The following is a 14175-nucleotide window of genomic DNA, read 5'->3' as shown; positions in this document are numbered from 1 at the left end:
GCATAGACTGATTAGTAGCTTTTGACGACACAGCCACAGTTCCTTTTGAAGTTGCTACCAAACAGCTAGCCAAATTTTTTAAAAGATTGCTGCTTACATTTGCAATGCAAAATCTGCTTACAAATTGCAGGAATGCCATCAGAATAATTAACCCAGTGCTGACAATTCGTGTTACTCTATTGCAGTTTGAGGGGGGTTGTGCTTCAGATCTTTTCAGCCGTAACAAGTGTCTAATACTTCGGTGTTTCAGTAGGTTTCGTTATTTACAACCAGGTCTACAGTTGGCTGAGGCCTGATTTTTCCTACTTTTACTCAACCAGTCTAAAAATAATGTGAAAAGGAGCAAGTTTTAGAGCTTTGTACATAATTCAGACCAACAAAACACCCACCCAATAACTACCAAACCAATCAGACTATCCTAAACCTTACCTTATCCCTCCATGTGTCACTGTCCCATTGTCCTGATCTTGATTGCTTAGGTTTCCATGAGGAAGGGACCGTGCAGGGTAAGTTACAGGATCAGGACGGCAGACTGCGAGCTTGCAGAAGCACAGACTTCATCTTGGCAGATTCTTCAGAGTGCCACACACATCTCTGCTGATACAGAAGTAATAATAATATTTTCATGCTAAGAATTCTGCCAGCGCTAACGGCCAGTAGATGACATCCCTACAGAGAAGTTAAAAAGGACCCTTGGTCTTGTCAGACAACTTCTAACATAAGCCAGGGGGGCTGATGTTAAAGCTCAGGACTTTAGATGGAGAGATAAAAGCATATGAAATGTAAAACAAACAGCAACCCCTCACAGTTATGCAAATTCAGACGAGTGTCACAGCAAACACCCAAACTGGAGGAACTTGATAAACATGGGGGCTGCAACCTGGGGACAGACGGGGCTTCTCTTCTTTATATACGCAAAAGCTTCCATGTCCTGAACTCAAGGAGCTGGGAGTCTTCACTGCAGTAACTTACAGGACCGGGCGTAACGTCAGGTCCATGTGTGGTGAAAGTAAATTTCCATCAAAACCAAACATCGCTCCCACCGATAACGAGACACCGCTATGAATCGATTAGGCATGTACTACCAGTTAGAAACACCACAGGAGACTTTCTCAAAGAACGTGCTTGCTCAGGAATCCCTTTTCTCCATTTCTCCGTTTAATTAGTCATTGCATTATAATTAACAAATCCATGCAATAATCATTGTCATTTTAATCATCACAGCAGAAAGTACATTACTTCTAATTAAACAATATTAAATACAACAGAAGATGCTAACCAGGTTGTTTCGGAGCTCCAGGAAATGCTCTTTTACATACGTGCCAAACCAGGCAAAGTTTAGTTTGTTACAGCAAATTTCTGTATCTTCCAGGCTATGTTATAGGGTGTGACACATCCAGATTGACCTAGGGAAGGAGGAGAAGCCTGGTGTGCAGAGACAATACCTTTTATTAAACAGCTCTATTTCTCTAGGTACTTGCTATGTTTTAAGCAGACTCCTAAGTATTTTTAATAACCAGTTAAATGCCCAGAAATATGTTGACTGACAACTACAGAGGCCGAAAACTTCCATTTACGTGTACAGCACCAACATACACTTTCCCCTGCAAACACACCCCAAGAAGCACAGAGAAACCACTTCTGAAGCACGGGAATAGTTAAGATTTGGTCACAAGCCAAGGTGCCACTGTGCTACAAAGAGCTGCCTCCTGGGCATCAGAGGGGCCCCACCAGCTCACTTCACGTCAGCTACGGGATTGCCACAGCACAAGGAGATTTTGCCATCTTAGGCTGAATTTCAACCAGCAACAAAACTGCATCCCATTGCCAACTTAGAACATCTTACCCTTTTTTTATATTTTTGGGGGGTGGGAATAGCCCTTCTCTCACAGCCCATCTCAGACAGTGCAACTCCAGGCTTAAGCTGGAGAATTTCTCTTCCACCCCTACTGCAGGTAACCGGAGCTCTCCTTTCACTCCTTTTTCAAAGCTCATCCAGAAACATTACATCTGCGCAGGGGGAGCTCACCTCTGACATGGCAGGGAATGAGAAGCAGTTGTGTGTTGCAGAGTTCAAGCTGCACAATGTAGCAGGTTTATCTAAATGCCTGGTTTGGGCTGAGGGATGGAAGGGAAACCTTTCTCATCATGTTACCACACCAAACAAAACACACAGAATTTAAAGTGCCAAAATTAGGTATCGGTAGAAACATCTGCCACTGCTGCCCCAGTGACCCTGTCTGATACACTGTACCAAATTTGTCTGGACAAAATACTGCATTGCATCACCCCACGAGACACGAAGATTCTTAAAATCAGGATTTTGCAGGATGAGCTTGCACAGACAACGTGCAAAACTGCCCTCTGCTGTTTAGATTCAGACCTGCTGCAACAAATGAAAGCGCGAGCAAATTAGGATTTCAAAGTCACAAGGGTCCAAGTTGTGAGAAGATGCAGAACTAGCTGGCAGAGGCTGTTTTCTGCCTCCATGCAGAGCAGAAATTTCATGCTTGAAAGCCACTCAAACTGTCTCACAGCACGGACCATCCAGGCGGATTTACAGGCTGCAGCAACGCCGTTCCAGCTGCAACACCACCCCATTCAGCAACCACCAGAGCAGGCGAGCGCTGATAGACACCCCCTCATCCCAAAGGTAAGGAGTCAAGAACATCCTCAGGGCGCAAGGGAAATGCTGGTAAATGCTGGGCTGCAGGACACGCATTTATTAACCCGTGAAATCCAGGCCTGATCTTTACAGAACAGGAACTGGAAGGACACCTGCGGAGTCCAAAGCTTAGAGCACACAGGCCTTTAAGAACTTGTGATTATCAGGTTACAGCAGTCATCACAAAACACAGAGTAGTCACCTTATCGAAAGATATACAGTAAATAATCTGTAAAACTAGCACCTGTATGTCCCTATTGCAGGGAAAGAAGGGAAAACCCTTATTTATATATATATATTTTTGTAAGCACAAATGGAAAGCTTTGTACTTTGAAAAATTTGCCCATTGTCAAGTTCTAGCCTGCTGGATGGTTGGGTACAGAAACATGGCACAAGGGCCAGCTGCTCTCTGTGGCTTCGCTCACATATTCACACACAGCACATGGCGATTCCTGCCCTCTCAGAACAGCTTCAGATGTCCATATCTTCTCTGGGAAGCTCTCCTTGGGTACAACTGCAGAAAGCAGGTAGTTACCTCCACCAGAAACTCAGTTTCTGGAGCTGCTATGATGAAAGCTACTCCAGTCTTTATGAACTAAGCACAGGTTTCAGCTCTTTCAAAGACACACTTTGGGTCAGATTTGACTGCTGTGCAGACAAGCTTTTTTTTGGTCACTGCCCAAATGAGACCATAACCCTTACTGGACAGAGTAAACACAAACTGAAAAAAAAAGCAAGACCTAGGTACAACAGAAGCCTTGAAGAAACTTTCTTCACATCAACCCTTTTCGTATCTGTATATGTTTAAAAACTCAGAAGCTTGGGTGCACAGTACAACATGCCTTTGAAATACTCACTAAAAGCACTTAGTGACCACTTCAAAGATTCCCTTGAAGTTTCACTCATATTAATTTTAACACAATGGTCATGCAGGGCCAGTGTCGAGCCTAAGGGACTTTAAACACACCATCAACAGATGTACAAATAGGATTTTAGAAAGATTCTTCTGGGTGCATAAATAGCTTGAGCTTTGATGATGACTGGCTGGCTGGCTGCCTCCTACACAGCAGGGCCGGGACTTCATTTTTCAAGTTAAGGGCAACAATATTATTCTGTCATTCCCTAGGGTAAGGAAATTAGTGCCAGATGATTCAGTGTGTGCCTGATCACTCTGGTTTTGGACTCGATTCCATTATCTAAAAAACTTAATGGTGAGACATCAAACAAAGGTAGTCCTGCATGATCATAAAACTAGCTGGTTTGTTGTTGTGTTTTTTTTTGGCTACAAAAGCTGCCTGAGAAGCTCATAACTGATGACAGGAGACGCCCCAACATAAAACTAAGAGACCTCAGATCTCCTTTATGAGGAATCCTCTGAGGGGAGAGCCACAGAATGGAGGATGGCTCTTCCCTGGGAGAAAGAATAGTAGCTTTACCTGCAGTGAAGATTACAGATATCAACACCAGGAACTTTGAGCTCACCAGCAGCAAATATACACCACCTGCAATAGTTCATGTCCACCTTTTTTAATTTGCACAGGCAAAGAGTATTATTACGCACAACTAAATGCAACAGCATTGCTACCAGTGATGCAGCAATGCCCATCAGTACCACTGCACTTCCAGCGACCAGCTCCTTTGCTTATGTCTGAAACCAGTCTGAAGTTACAGCCTCCTTCCTACATCCGTGGGCTGTGGCAGCCTGCTGTTGTTAGAGAAACACCAAATTCCCATTCTAGACAGTACCTTCAAGTCTTCACAGTTTGTAAAGTTTTAGCTCATCAGATTGTGGAAAAAAATATATATATATTAAGCCTTATTAAAAGGGTTCAACATTCTCACCCTACTAGACAAGGCACTCAAATCAGGTGTCAGAGCTTCCATTAGCTTACTAAGCAAGTACTTTTGGATTGTAAGATTTGCAACCGTATCTGTACTTCTTAAGGCTTCATTTAAATCTACTTTATCTAAATATCTAACTTTTCAGGATCAAGAAAACTAAAAAGATTTAGAGTAACATGGGTGTCTAAAACAATTATTAAAGCAATGAACATTTGCAAACACAATCAGACAATCATCAAGTCTTCCATCAAAATAAAGAACTGACACACAGATTTGCTAAAATATACTTAGTTCGGGAAAGCATTGCTGCTGTGAATTTGAACTGGCAACATTATACCAGAGTGTAGAAAGCTATTTGGGTTTGAAGGAAGGGTATCTTACACTGTTTGGGTTTTAAGGCAGTTTGATTTACCTTGAGGTTAAAATATGAACCAAAAAGATATTACACTGAAATGACCCCCAGCAAGGATAGCAGGTACATGTGGGAACAGTGCTGCCAGCTTAATCTACAAATTTTTCCTAACCCTTAAAATTAAAAAGGCAAACTCCTCCAAAAAGCCCAAATGCACCCCAAAAACACAGAACCTACTGCAACTTTTGTGTTTGTTTTTTTTTTTTTTTATTAAATATTTTAGGTGCAGAATAACTTTGTCCCTCTAAACCAAAGAAAAGAGGAAAACAGTCATTGCCACCTGAAGATTATGGCTATTAAGTTTTACTTCTACCTTATGGTTCCTGAACAACTCAAGCACAACAAAAAGACTAAGTTACAGTCGGTTATTCTAGAAGTTTTTGTTCATACCAGCCATGAGCCTCAGTATTTGTCCCACTACAGAAAAATTCAACAGCAGCCCAAATCTTGGGACACTGTATTTTCACGGGCTTAGTGGGGAAATATCTCCATAACAAATTGAATTGTCCAATCTGAAAGACTCAGCAAAAGTCATTTGCACTCCTAAACTCTGGTGTCCGACTGCTAAGTGACCATAAACTATTCACTTAACCTCTCAAAAATTCTGTGCTAAGCAATTTCTGAAACTTTGAGACCTGTTTTCGAAGAATCTGCCTTTACAGAAACTTAAAGCAGGCTGAAATGAGGCAGAAATAAATGGGAATGTTAGCTAAAGTGCATTCAGAGTATCGCTTCTGTTTGGACTATGCCATCTAGTACCTTACTAGTAATGTGTTGGCATCACAATCACAAACTATCAGCTGGTCTGTAAGACAAACACCCTAAAGCATAAGTCACCGTGCTGAAGTGTAAAGCTCCATATTTAATTGTTTCTTCTGCCTGAGTGGCCATAGCACAAAACCAGAAAAGGGCAGAAGCTAGTCTGTTATAACTTGAAATTTAGAACATCCTACCGGTGGAAAATGAGCAGAAGAATTCTTTTGAAAGCACATTTGAGCCTACATGTTACTTGGCTCCTTTTCATTGTGTACTGAAGTTTTACATGTTTCTAATTCCAGTAGCTTTAGCTGGTTTAGCCTGGGTATATCAACGTGTTACCTGTGTTACTTGTATCAGTACAAAAATTTTAAAGACAAGTGCCAAAGACTGTTAACAACCATTTTCTATGGTCTTGAAAACTACAGACTGAAATGTTAGTTATCTTATAAAATGTTTCGGGCTTTCCAAAAACCAATGATTGTGCTCTTAAAATCTGTCCAGGGTTCTTCTCCTAGCAGCTTTATTTCAGACACCTGCACTAACAGAGCTTTCCTGTTTGGCAGATACAGTTTTGCCTTGCATCACAAGAGGTGTCATTGTACCTGACAAACAGATGTGTCATTCTTTCTGCAGCCAGTCATCTAGTTCCATTCTGATCTGCATCTCTTTCTGAAGTGACCAGTTACAGCTTAAATGATCACACACCTATTTTTTTGAGAAATAACACGAGGTTTTTAATCAAAAGCATTGGAAGACCAGCCATAACATTAAAAATAAATTTTAATGTTAAGTCATTTTTAGATCGTTTGCTCTGACACCCAAATGTTCTGAAATTTAAAGTAGTACTGTAGGGACACACAAGTGCAGATAAATCTTTATTGCCATAACTTTTTGTTTGTTTGTTTGTTTTCAAAAATGAGCATTGGGTTTTCAATAGGTTGTAGTTTTATGTCTTTATATGTACAACATTACAACTGCATATTTTAATAACGAAGATAGTGATACTTTGATAACTCAACACAGTGTATTTATAAAATGAATTCTTATCAAAATACACTTTTCACTGGGGTAATAAATAAAATCCTGTGAAACCCACCTACACAAAGTTAATTTTAACTCTGGTAGAACCCGATGTGGTACACAGTCCATTAACTACTATGTTTGCCCCTTTATCCCCCTACTGATGCTCATCTTCTGGGGTAAGAAAACACTTTTTCCCCCTGTTGTGGTGTGACCTCATTCAACATCATCTTCAGCCAAGCACTGTGCACTTACAATTCTCTGTAAGAAGGAGAAAAACTCATTCACAATTACATAAAATTGACAGTAGGCAACTGATTATCAACAATGTAATTTTACACTGAAAATTAAGCAGTGTAACTACTGAGCAAACTGATTAATCTGTTAAAATTGTAATCTATTTGACAAAAGGTTTTGCAGCCAGTTCTGTAGAAATTATATACTGTGCAATACCAACCAAAGCCAAAATCAGATAAATAATATCCTGTCAGCCTCAAGTGATGACCTCTGTGTGGTTTTTGGCACTGTTCTCTTATGAAACTTTTTTGCTCCACTGCTTCCCCAGACCTTTACATCTTGTGTATCCGGTGCTTTTCAGTGCTAACGATACGGACCTTGACCTGAAATGTTACCAGGCCTGAGCTGTAATGGCAGCTGACTGATAAACAGCACCGAGTCTCAGCCTTATGTGAGGTAACATCACGAGGGAGCTCCCTTGCACTCCCAGAAGGTAAAACTTCTGTTATTTATTTTAGAACAGACTCGCTTGCTAGCATAGTTATCAACATTACTTGCACAGTACCACAGTTTAAAAAGAGAGGGCATTTTATACACCTAGCTACCAGCACTTTTGTCATCAGGAATACCACTAAGCTTCCAAAACTGTCGTGCTCTGGTGCTAGTTAACATCCCGTGTTGATAGCTGGCCCAAAAGCAATAGCCTAGCAAAAACAAGATTCATTCTGATAGACTTCTATAGCACTTACAGGTACTTATATGTAATTTTTAAAAATGAAAATTAAGACCCAGTGCAAGAAAGGTATCCCTTTTTTGACATCCAACTTCTACCTGGAAAACACTGGATATGCTTATACACTAAGATGCCTGTAGATGTCTCTGCTTTGGAAGAGCTTACCATACCCTATGCATAAGAAAAGGTTTCTATTTCTATTTTGCCCTGCTTGCTATCAATGCTGCATGGTATTTTCATAAATATTTTTTAATGTTTTAGGTTAAAGACCTTCTTTTAATCTAACTGAACCTATACAAAAAACATATTACCAAAAACAATACTCAAGGCTGATGCAGTTGATGACAGAGGAAGTTTAATTAGTTTTCAACTTCAGTAACAGGGAATGTTTCACATACCTGGCTAATTGTAGGGAGCTTAGTTAGAAGCATTTGAAACACTGGTGGTGGAAGAGTCTGCTGTAGAACTTGTAGTAGCTGCTGCGGCTGTCCACACACAGCAATGGCATTGGTCAAGTGATCAACACCTTTCTCATATTCACCTGCATGACAAATCACGTTTTGAAATCAAACTTCTTCCAAAGGATGAAGTATTTGCATAAAGCATTCACCAACAGTGCATTAAATTACGTAGAATCAATCCGCACATTTATTTTCTCCTCCGTTGTTGAAGCTTCTCAACACGGAAGGTCAGAAACGAGCAACTAGATTTACTTAGGTAAATGTGACTCCCAAAAGATCTTAGTGTACAGAAATCATTTTCTAGAAAAAGTTAAGAAAAATTATTTTTACAACTTACCCTTTGTAAAAAATTATGTTATTACCTTGAGCTAGTAGTTCCTCGCCAAGCTGGATCTCCTCAAGAAAAAACTTCTGAACCGCTTCAGCATCTTTCAGATCAGGCAACTGTAAGACACATAGTAAAACTGAAGCTGGCTCTTAAACATTAGTTAATAATTGAGCAGAGAAAATTCTCAACTAAAACCAAACATGCACAACCACTTTTACACAGAAACTCACAAAAGAAATTAAAAGTATCACCACTGAGTTAAACATATGCAGAATGTTTCTGAAAATCAGACTCAAGTCTCAAACTATTGCATCATGCATTCACTGAGGGACAGAGTCCGAAATACCTCTGCTCAGTTTATTATGTATACAGTTTCATAGCAAATACAAATTCTAAGTAATGCTCATTGCAACTATTAAAATCAGTTTAGACATATTTAACTCTTCTTAAAGGATCCATTGGCAATAAGGAAAGAGAGAAGCCAGTCAAATTCTTACAGCAAAAAACTGCCAAGTTCAGCTGTAGCTGTATCCCATCAATGGCTTTTCAATCTGAGAAGTACTTATGGACATACTACAAAGAGGAAAGCACCTCCAAGTCACACAGGAAATGTTATACTTTCTAGTACAAGGCCTCTATTTGACCTGAAAAGGGAGCAATCATTTCATATGGTTATTTGTGAAATTTTAAAAATATCTAAAGACTGCATATTTGCAGAAGTGTTTGTAATGGCAGAGCTGAAATAGACAAGTTACCCTTTTAAACAAATTTCACAAATAAACCTGGTATAAACGAAACATCTTTCAAAATAGCACTGCATTATTGAGCACAGTGTTACCTTGGAAAGCCCTGCTCTCTCTTTGGCAAGCTTCTGTTTCTTCCTTCCTGTAAGAATAAAAATATCTTATGTTTTTAATTTGCAGTTTAAAAAGTCTTCAGATTATAGTTCTAAACAGTGAACAAGTCAAAGTTATTTTTGAAATCAGAAACTGGGAATATATTCCAAGTGCTCAAGACTGAACACAAGATAGCAACCCACTCTCTGCAACAGAGTATCATTTAGAGGCCTAAGGAGGAGGGCTGGCGGTGACACACTGACTCAAAATGACAATCCTTCTCCTGGCTTTGGTAAACACCACCTGCACAGGGCCTGTAGGAGGGCATACCTCGTGCACTACACAAGCATTGAGAAGAGAATTAGGCTAATACAAGATTTCTCTACGTGACTTTCTAGCAACCATGAGACACAGAAGAGCCGCTATCTAACCTTGAGCCCCTTTCATGTGGAAGCGCACCACCAAGAGAAGCTTTAGCAGGTGGCAGCACATACGTGTACTTTCCCAGCTGTTTTGCAATAGCACGGGCCTGGGAAGTAGTCAAAGAGGTGGCAGCATCTCACCACCCTGCTGCAGAAGCCATAGGAGAGCATAAGTTCCTGAAATTAAATACCCAAGGAGAGCAAATGTTTACAGATGGAACAAACATTTACAACTTAATCATCCAACCTGAAGGCATAAAGTTGATCTGCAACAGAAAACTGTAGCACTGCAGCACAACCAGTGTAATTAAAATGATGTATCGCTTGCTTTTAATGCAATTAGGCAGGTATAACGATACTTTATGGCAGCAGCTATTCATGCCAAAAAGAATAATTGTCCCAATATAATTAGCGCAATTCTAGGGGTTTTCTTAGAATAGTTTGTGTCATTTGGTTCATCAACTGACGTAATTACACCAACGTAACTTTTAAATACAGCCCATGGTTAAATAACTGTACTCTCACTATTTGTCCTCAAAGTCTGCTCTGTGAACACCTACACTGATGAAGCAGAGCTGTCACACAGTCCTGATTTGTCTTTTGAGACAATTTTACACACTGGAAACACTTCCAAATAATATGACTGCAAGTTTTAATGGCCACGAGTTAAGAATTTCAGATTGTCCACATGAAGGACACATTCAGGAAAACCATTCCCTAGCAGTGACAAAGTGATGTGTGAAATTTATGGACAAGGTCAACTATCCTTTTTATAAAGGGAACTCGCATTCTAACTACGTGGATCACCCTTGTATTTTCCATGATGCCTTAATAACCCTTCGTACTTCAGTTTCTACAACATATTGACCTGTCTATAGCATTTTGCAACATCGTACGCAGCAATATTTTGTGTCATACAGAATCCTATCTCAATACAATTAAATGATTATAATTGTTTGGAATATTAAAAACTAATTTGTCTTTTGAAAGTTTTGAAAGTGCCTTTGGTTAGCCCACTTCAAGTTTGTGTAACTTAATGCTTTAGAAAAACTTGAAACCGTATTATAGGATATACTGGCATGCCAGTTTTCCTAATAGATTAAATCTCAAAGATGAAATCAAAATGAGAAAAAGAAATACAACTGGAATGTTTCTGCATCAAAATAAGCCACATTGCAGCTGTAGTGCTTTCAGGAAAAACATCATTGAAAGAAAGTACACGAGGAAATTGTGCTTTCTTGACAATTTCTAAAAATTACATCAACTATCAGTCACGAGTTAAGCATTCAGAGATAAAGAAATAAGGACATATGCTGGCAACTATTTATTTTTAACAAAAGTTTTTGACTACTGATCACGAACGTATGAAATCATACACTTTAACCAAAGACTAATGAAGGAGCGCTAAGAATCACCGAGATTCTAAGATTAAACATTGATCTACAGAATTTTTGAGGTCTGGCTACCGTGTTTTTTTTTTTTAACGTGTTTTACAGGGCTCTTTTTAAGTTCACTAGCTAAAAGAATTACAAAAAAAATAGCTCTGAAGTATATGCAGGAATTCCTCCCATACCAGTTTCTAAAACTAAATTTAAAACATCTTCAGAACAACAGCCAAAATTTGCATTTAAAATACAACAGAAAAAAGCTGTGGCTCAGGGAATGAGGGAGGAGGAAGAGCAATTTTTTGTTTTACCTCAAGGATCTGCAAGAAAAGGAAAATCTCCCTCTTCTCTAAAGACATAATTGCAATCTAAAAAGGGGAGGGACGAAGCTGTAGCCATCTTCCATAGAAGGAATTTAGGTACAACAGAGATCCACGTGCACCCATCCAAAACCAGCTCTCAAACAGCACGGGACTTGCAGGTTTTTCAGGCACAGCTCTTGCGTATGGGAAAAAATGTTTCAAATGCAAACCAGCAGACAACCTGACGCTTGAGCATGATTTGCAAAAATCCCGAGCTGCACCAGCAGCTTCGCAAGCAGTCCCATAACACCGACCCAAAACCCTTCGCCTCTCCATCTCCCTGCTGCGAAGCCTGCCTCCTGTGCTCCTCTTTCTCAGGTGAGCGAAGCAGGCAGAAGGTGCCGAACCCCAGCGCTGTTGTCTCTACTTGCACACAAAGCAGTTGCGCTTTGTGTATTCAAGAACGAGAACAGTAAACACATCTAAAATCTTATCGTCTTAAACTAAAGCTGCAGACACTAGCCAGCTCCAGATGTTTACAGCCTTACAATCTTCTGGTCCCAAGATTAAATACAATTAAGTACCAGAAGGAGGAACACAAAAATCTAAAATAAGAACACCATACCCACTAAATAAGCAAGATTAAGACATCTGGAAAACCAAAGTCCCTGCGTTCTTGGAGACTCCCATTTTTTTTCCTGAAACCTGGATCCAGCCACTTCATTCTTACTACGGGATTTCCCAACGCAGTCTTTAGCCCTACCACAGCCCAGACAAAAGGATGTAAATGTAACTGGGATGGCAAAATAGTATCAGATCTTCATTTGTCTGCCAGTGTGATGTTTGAACAAATACAACCTGCAATCCGCTGACACTTCGGAGCCCTGGTCCCTCCTAAACTTTGGTGACACTGCATTACAGAGGCTGAAGAGCCATCTTATTCTAAGAACGTTTACCCACTGTAAAGATGGTTTCCACAGTTTTTTAATACAATGCTCCTGCTGTTGCCTGAGAAGCAGTACATCTTCATCCAAGGAATGGCTGCTGCTCTCGACCCTGCCTTTGCTCAGCGTTTCACAGACTGAGCGTCACCATCCAGGGGCAAAGATGCTGTTACCGATCTGGTCACTGATAACACTACAGAAGCATCCCAGCTGCAGGAACAGCGACAGCATTACGCCCTGAATATTATCTAAAGCCTTTCAACTAGAAGCAGCCCAGTGCGTCATGCTAAAGGATCTGAGGTCTTTCAGTTAAGTCCTCCAAGTAACAGCTACCTCTTACCAAACCACAATGGATTTTTTCCATTTTCAAAGTAAGTTCTTAACCCCAGCAAGGTCTCCAGCAGAACTTTTAGAGCCAGCCTAAGGTTTGTTCAGAATGTTACTTGGCAGAAGCCCACGTAAGGAAAACAGGATGCAAAAATCACTTTAGATGTTTCTGTAAAAAAAATTTACGTAATCCAGTATCCTCTCTTCTACACAGCCGATTACACTGCCGAAACCTACATTTATGGCGTGAGACAAACAAACACCAGTTTGTTATACTAAAACCCGTCACTGTCTGCCTTGCAGTATGGGGTGAGAAGTGCTTGGAGGCCACAGCACCACCGTGCTGCTGTGGTGCTCCCCACTGTGAGCACTGCCTCTTCCATCCATGAAACTGCTGCCACGTGGGGTTTGCTCGCTGGGGAAGTCTACCTTGAGAGTCATTTCTGGTAACGTCAGTAATTCCTGATCAGCTCAGTTATTACAGGGGTAACTATCCCTGTTCTCATGGCAGGAAGGGCCCAGCACACGGCGTGTTGCTCGTGACCCGTTTGGGCTCCTCAGGGGGCTCAAGAAGCCAGCGCAGGAAGCCCACCCATTACTGAGTTATTCAAGCCAGTGTCGGGGACGTGAAATAACGGAGAGCCGGGGCGAGGAGCTCCCCGTTTTGGATAGATCACCATTTTCCTCTGGCATTCATTCTTATCCTGGCGGCCAGGACCGAGGCCACCAGGAGGGTTAAGAATGCGGCGGGGGCGGGGCCCGAGGGCCGCCCCCGGGTGTCCCGTCCCCCCCCCCCCCCCGCCACCAGCTCCCCGCGGGCCGCAGGCGGCGGCGCCTCAGGACGCCCCCCGCCCCTCCCCCTCCCCCTCCGCCCTCCCCCTCCGCTGTTTCCCGCCGGCGGGAGGGCGCCGCGCGGCCGCCACGTGCCGGGCCCGGGCGGGAAGGGGCCCAACGGCCGCAACCGGGGCGCAGCGCGGGGGGGCGCCGCCGGGGCCCGGTGCCCGTCGCGCGGCGCCGACACTCACGCTCCCGCAGCCGGCTCTTGAAGTTGGGGTCGCTGCGCCGCTTGCGGTCGAAGTAGATGCAGTACCCGATGAAGAGCGCCCCGCAGAGCCCCGCGGCGATGGCGCTGGTCCTGCCCACCATCATGGCGCGCGGCGCCCACGGACGGCCCCGCCGGCCCCGCCGAGCTCCGCAGGCACCTTGGGCCGGGCGGGCAGCGGAAGGCGACGCCGCGACGCGCTTCCGCCGCGTCACCCTCGTCATCGGCCGCCGCCGCAGCGCGCCCGCCCCACGGCGCATGCGCGGCCGGCGGGCTCCGAGCTGCACCGGGCGCGGGCCGCCGGAACGGCACCGACAGCCCCAGGCGCGGTTGGCCCGTGCACGGCGTGCGCGAGTGGGGCACTGTGTGGAACACCGCAACCCCGCGCCACTAGGAGCCCAAACCCCAAGGGCTGCAGCTGGGTGAATGCTGACAGCAGCCACGGCACCCCACCAACCGC

At 42.8% G+C, this 14175-nt stretch overlaps 1 protein-coding gene and 1 non-coding gene across 3 annotated transcripts; both read right to left on the bottom strand.

Annotated features, from left to right (window-relative positions):
* Positions 1-1146: 1146 nt before the first annotated feature.
* Positions 1147-13928, bottom strand: TOMM20 (translocase of outer mitochondrial membrane 20). 2 transcript variants are annotated; one of them, XM_035320541.1, is made up of 5 exons: positions 13699-13928; positions 9296-9342; positions 8492-8573; positions 8067-8209; positions 1147-6959 (listed from the first exon to the last, which is right to left on the bottom strand). In XM_035320541.1, exons 1-5 carry the CDS (start codon positions 13820-13822, stop codon positions 6915-6917), a joined length of 441 nt encoding a protein of 146 aa, XP_035176432.1. In that variant the 5' UTR covers positions 13823-13928; the 3' UTR covers positions 1147-6914. The 2 variants fall into 2 exon arrangements, with proteins under 2 accessions (XP_035176432.1, XP_035176433.1); XM_035320542.1 differs by lacking the exon at positions 13699-13928 and adding an exon at positions 9725-10312.
* LOC118165378 lies at positions 13284-13420 on the bottom strand. The gene has a single exon (XR_004750024.1). It is a non-coding gene; the product is annotated as a small nucleolar RNA SNORA14 (small nucleolar RNA).
* Positions 13929-14175: the final 247 nt, after the last annotated feature.

This window comes from Oxyura jamaicensis, chromosome 3 (assembly GCF_011077185.1).
Source record: "Oxyura jamaicensis isolate SHBP4307 breed ruddy duck chromosome 3, BPBGC_Ojam_1.0, whole genome shotgun sequence".
NCBI lineage: Eukaryota > Metazoa > Chordata > Aves > Anseriformes > Anatidae > Oxyura > Oxyura jamaicensis.
Note: the sequence above shows the minus strand (reverse complement) of the source record. Positions and strands in the feature narration are given on the sequence as shown.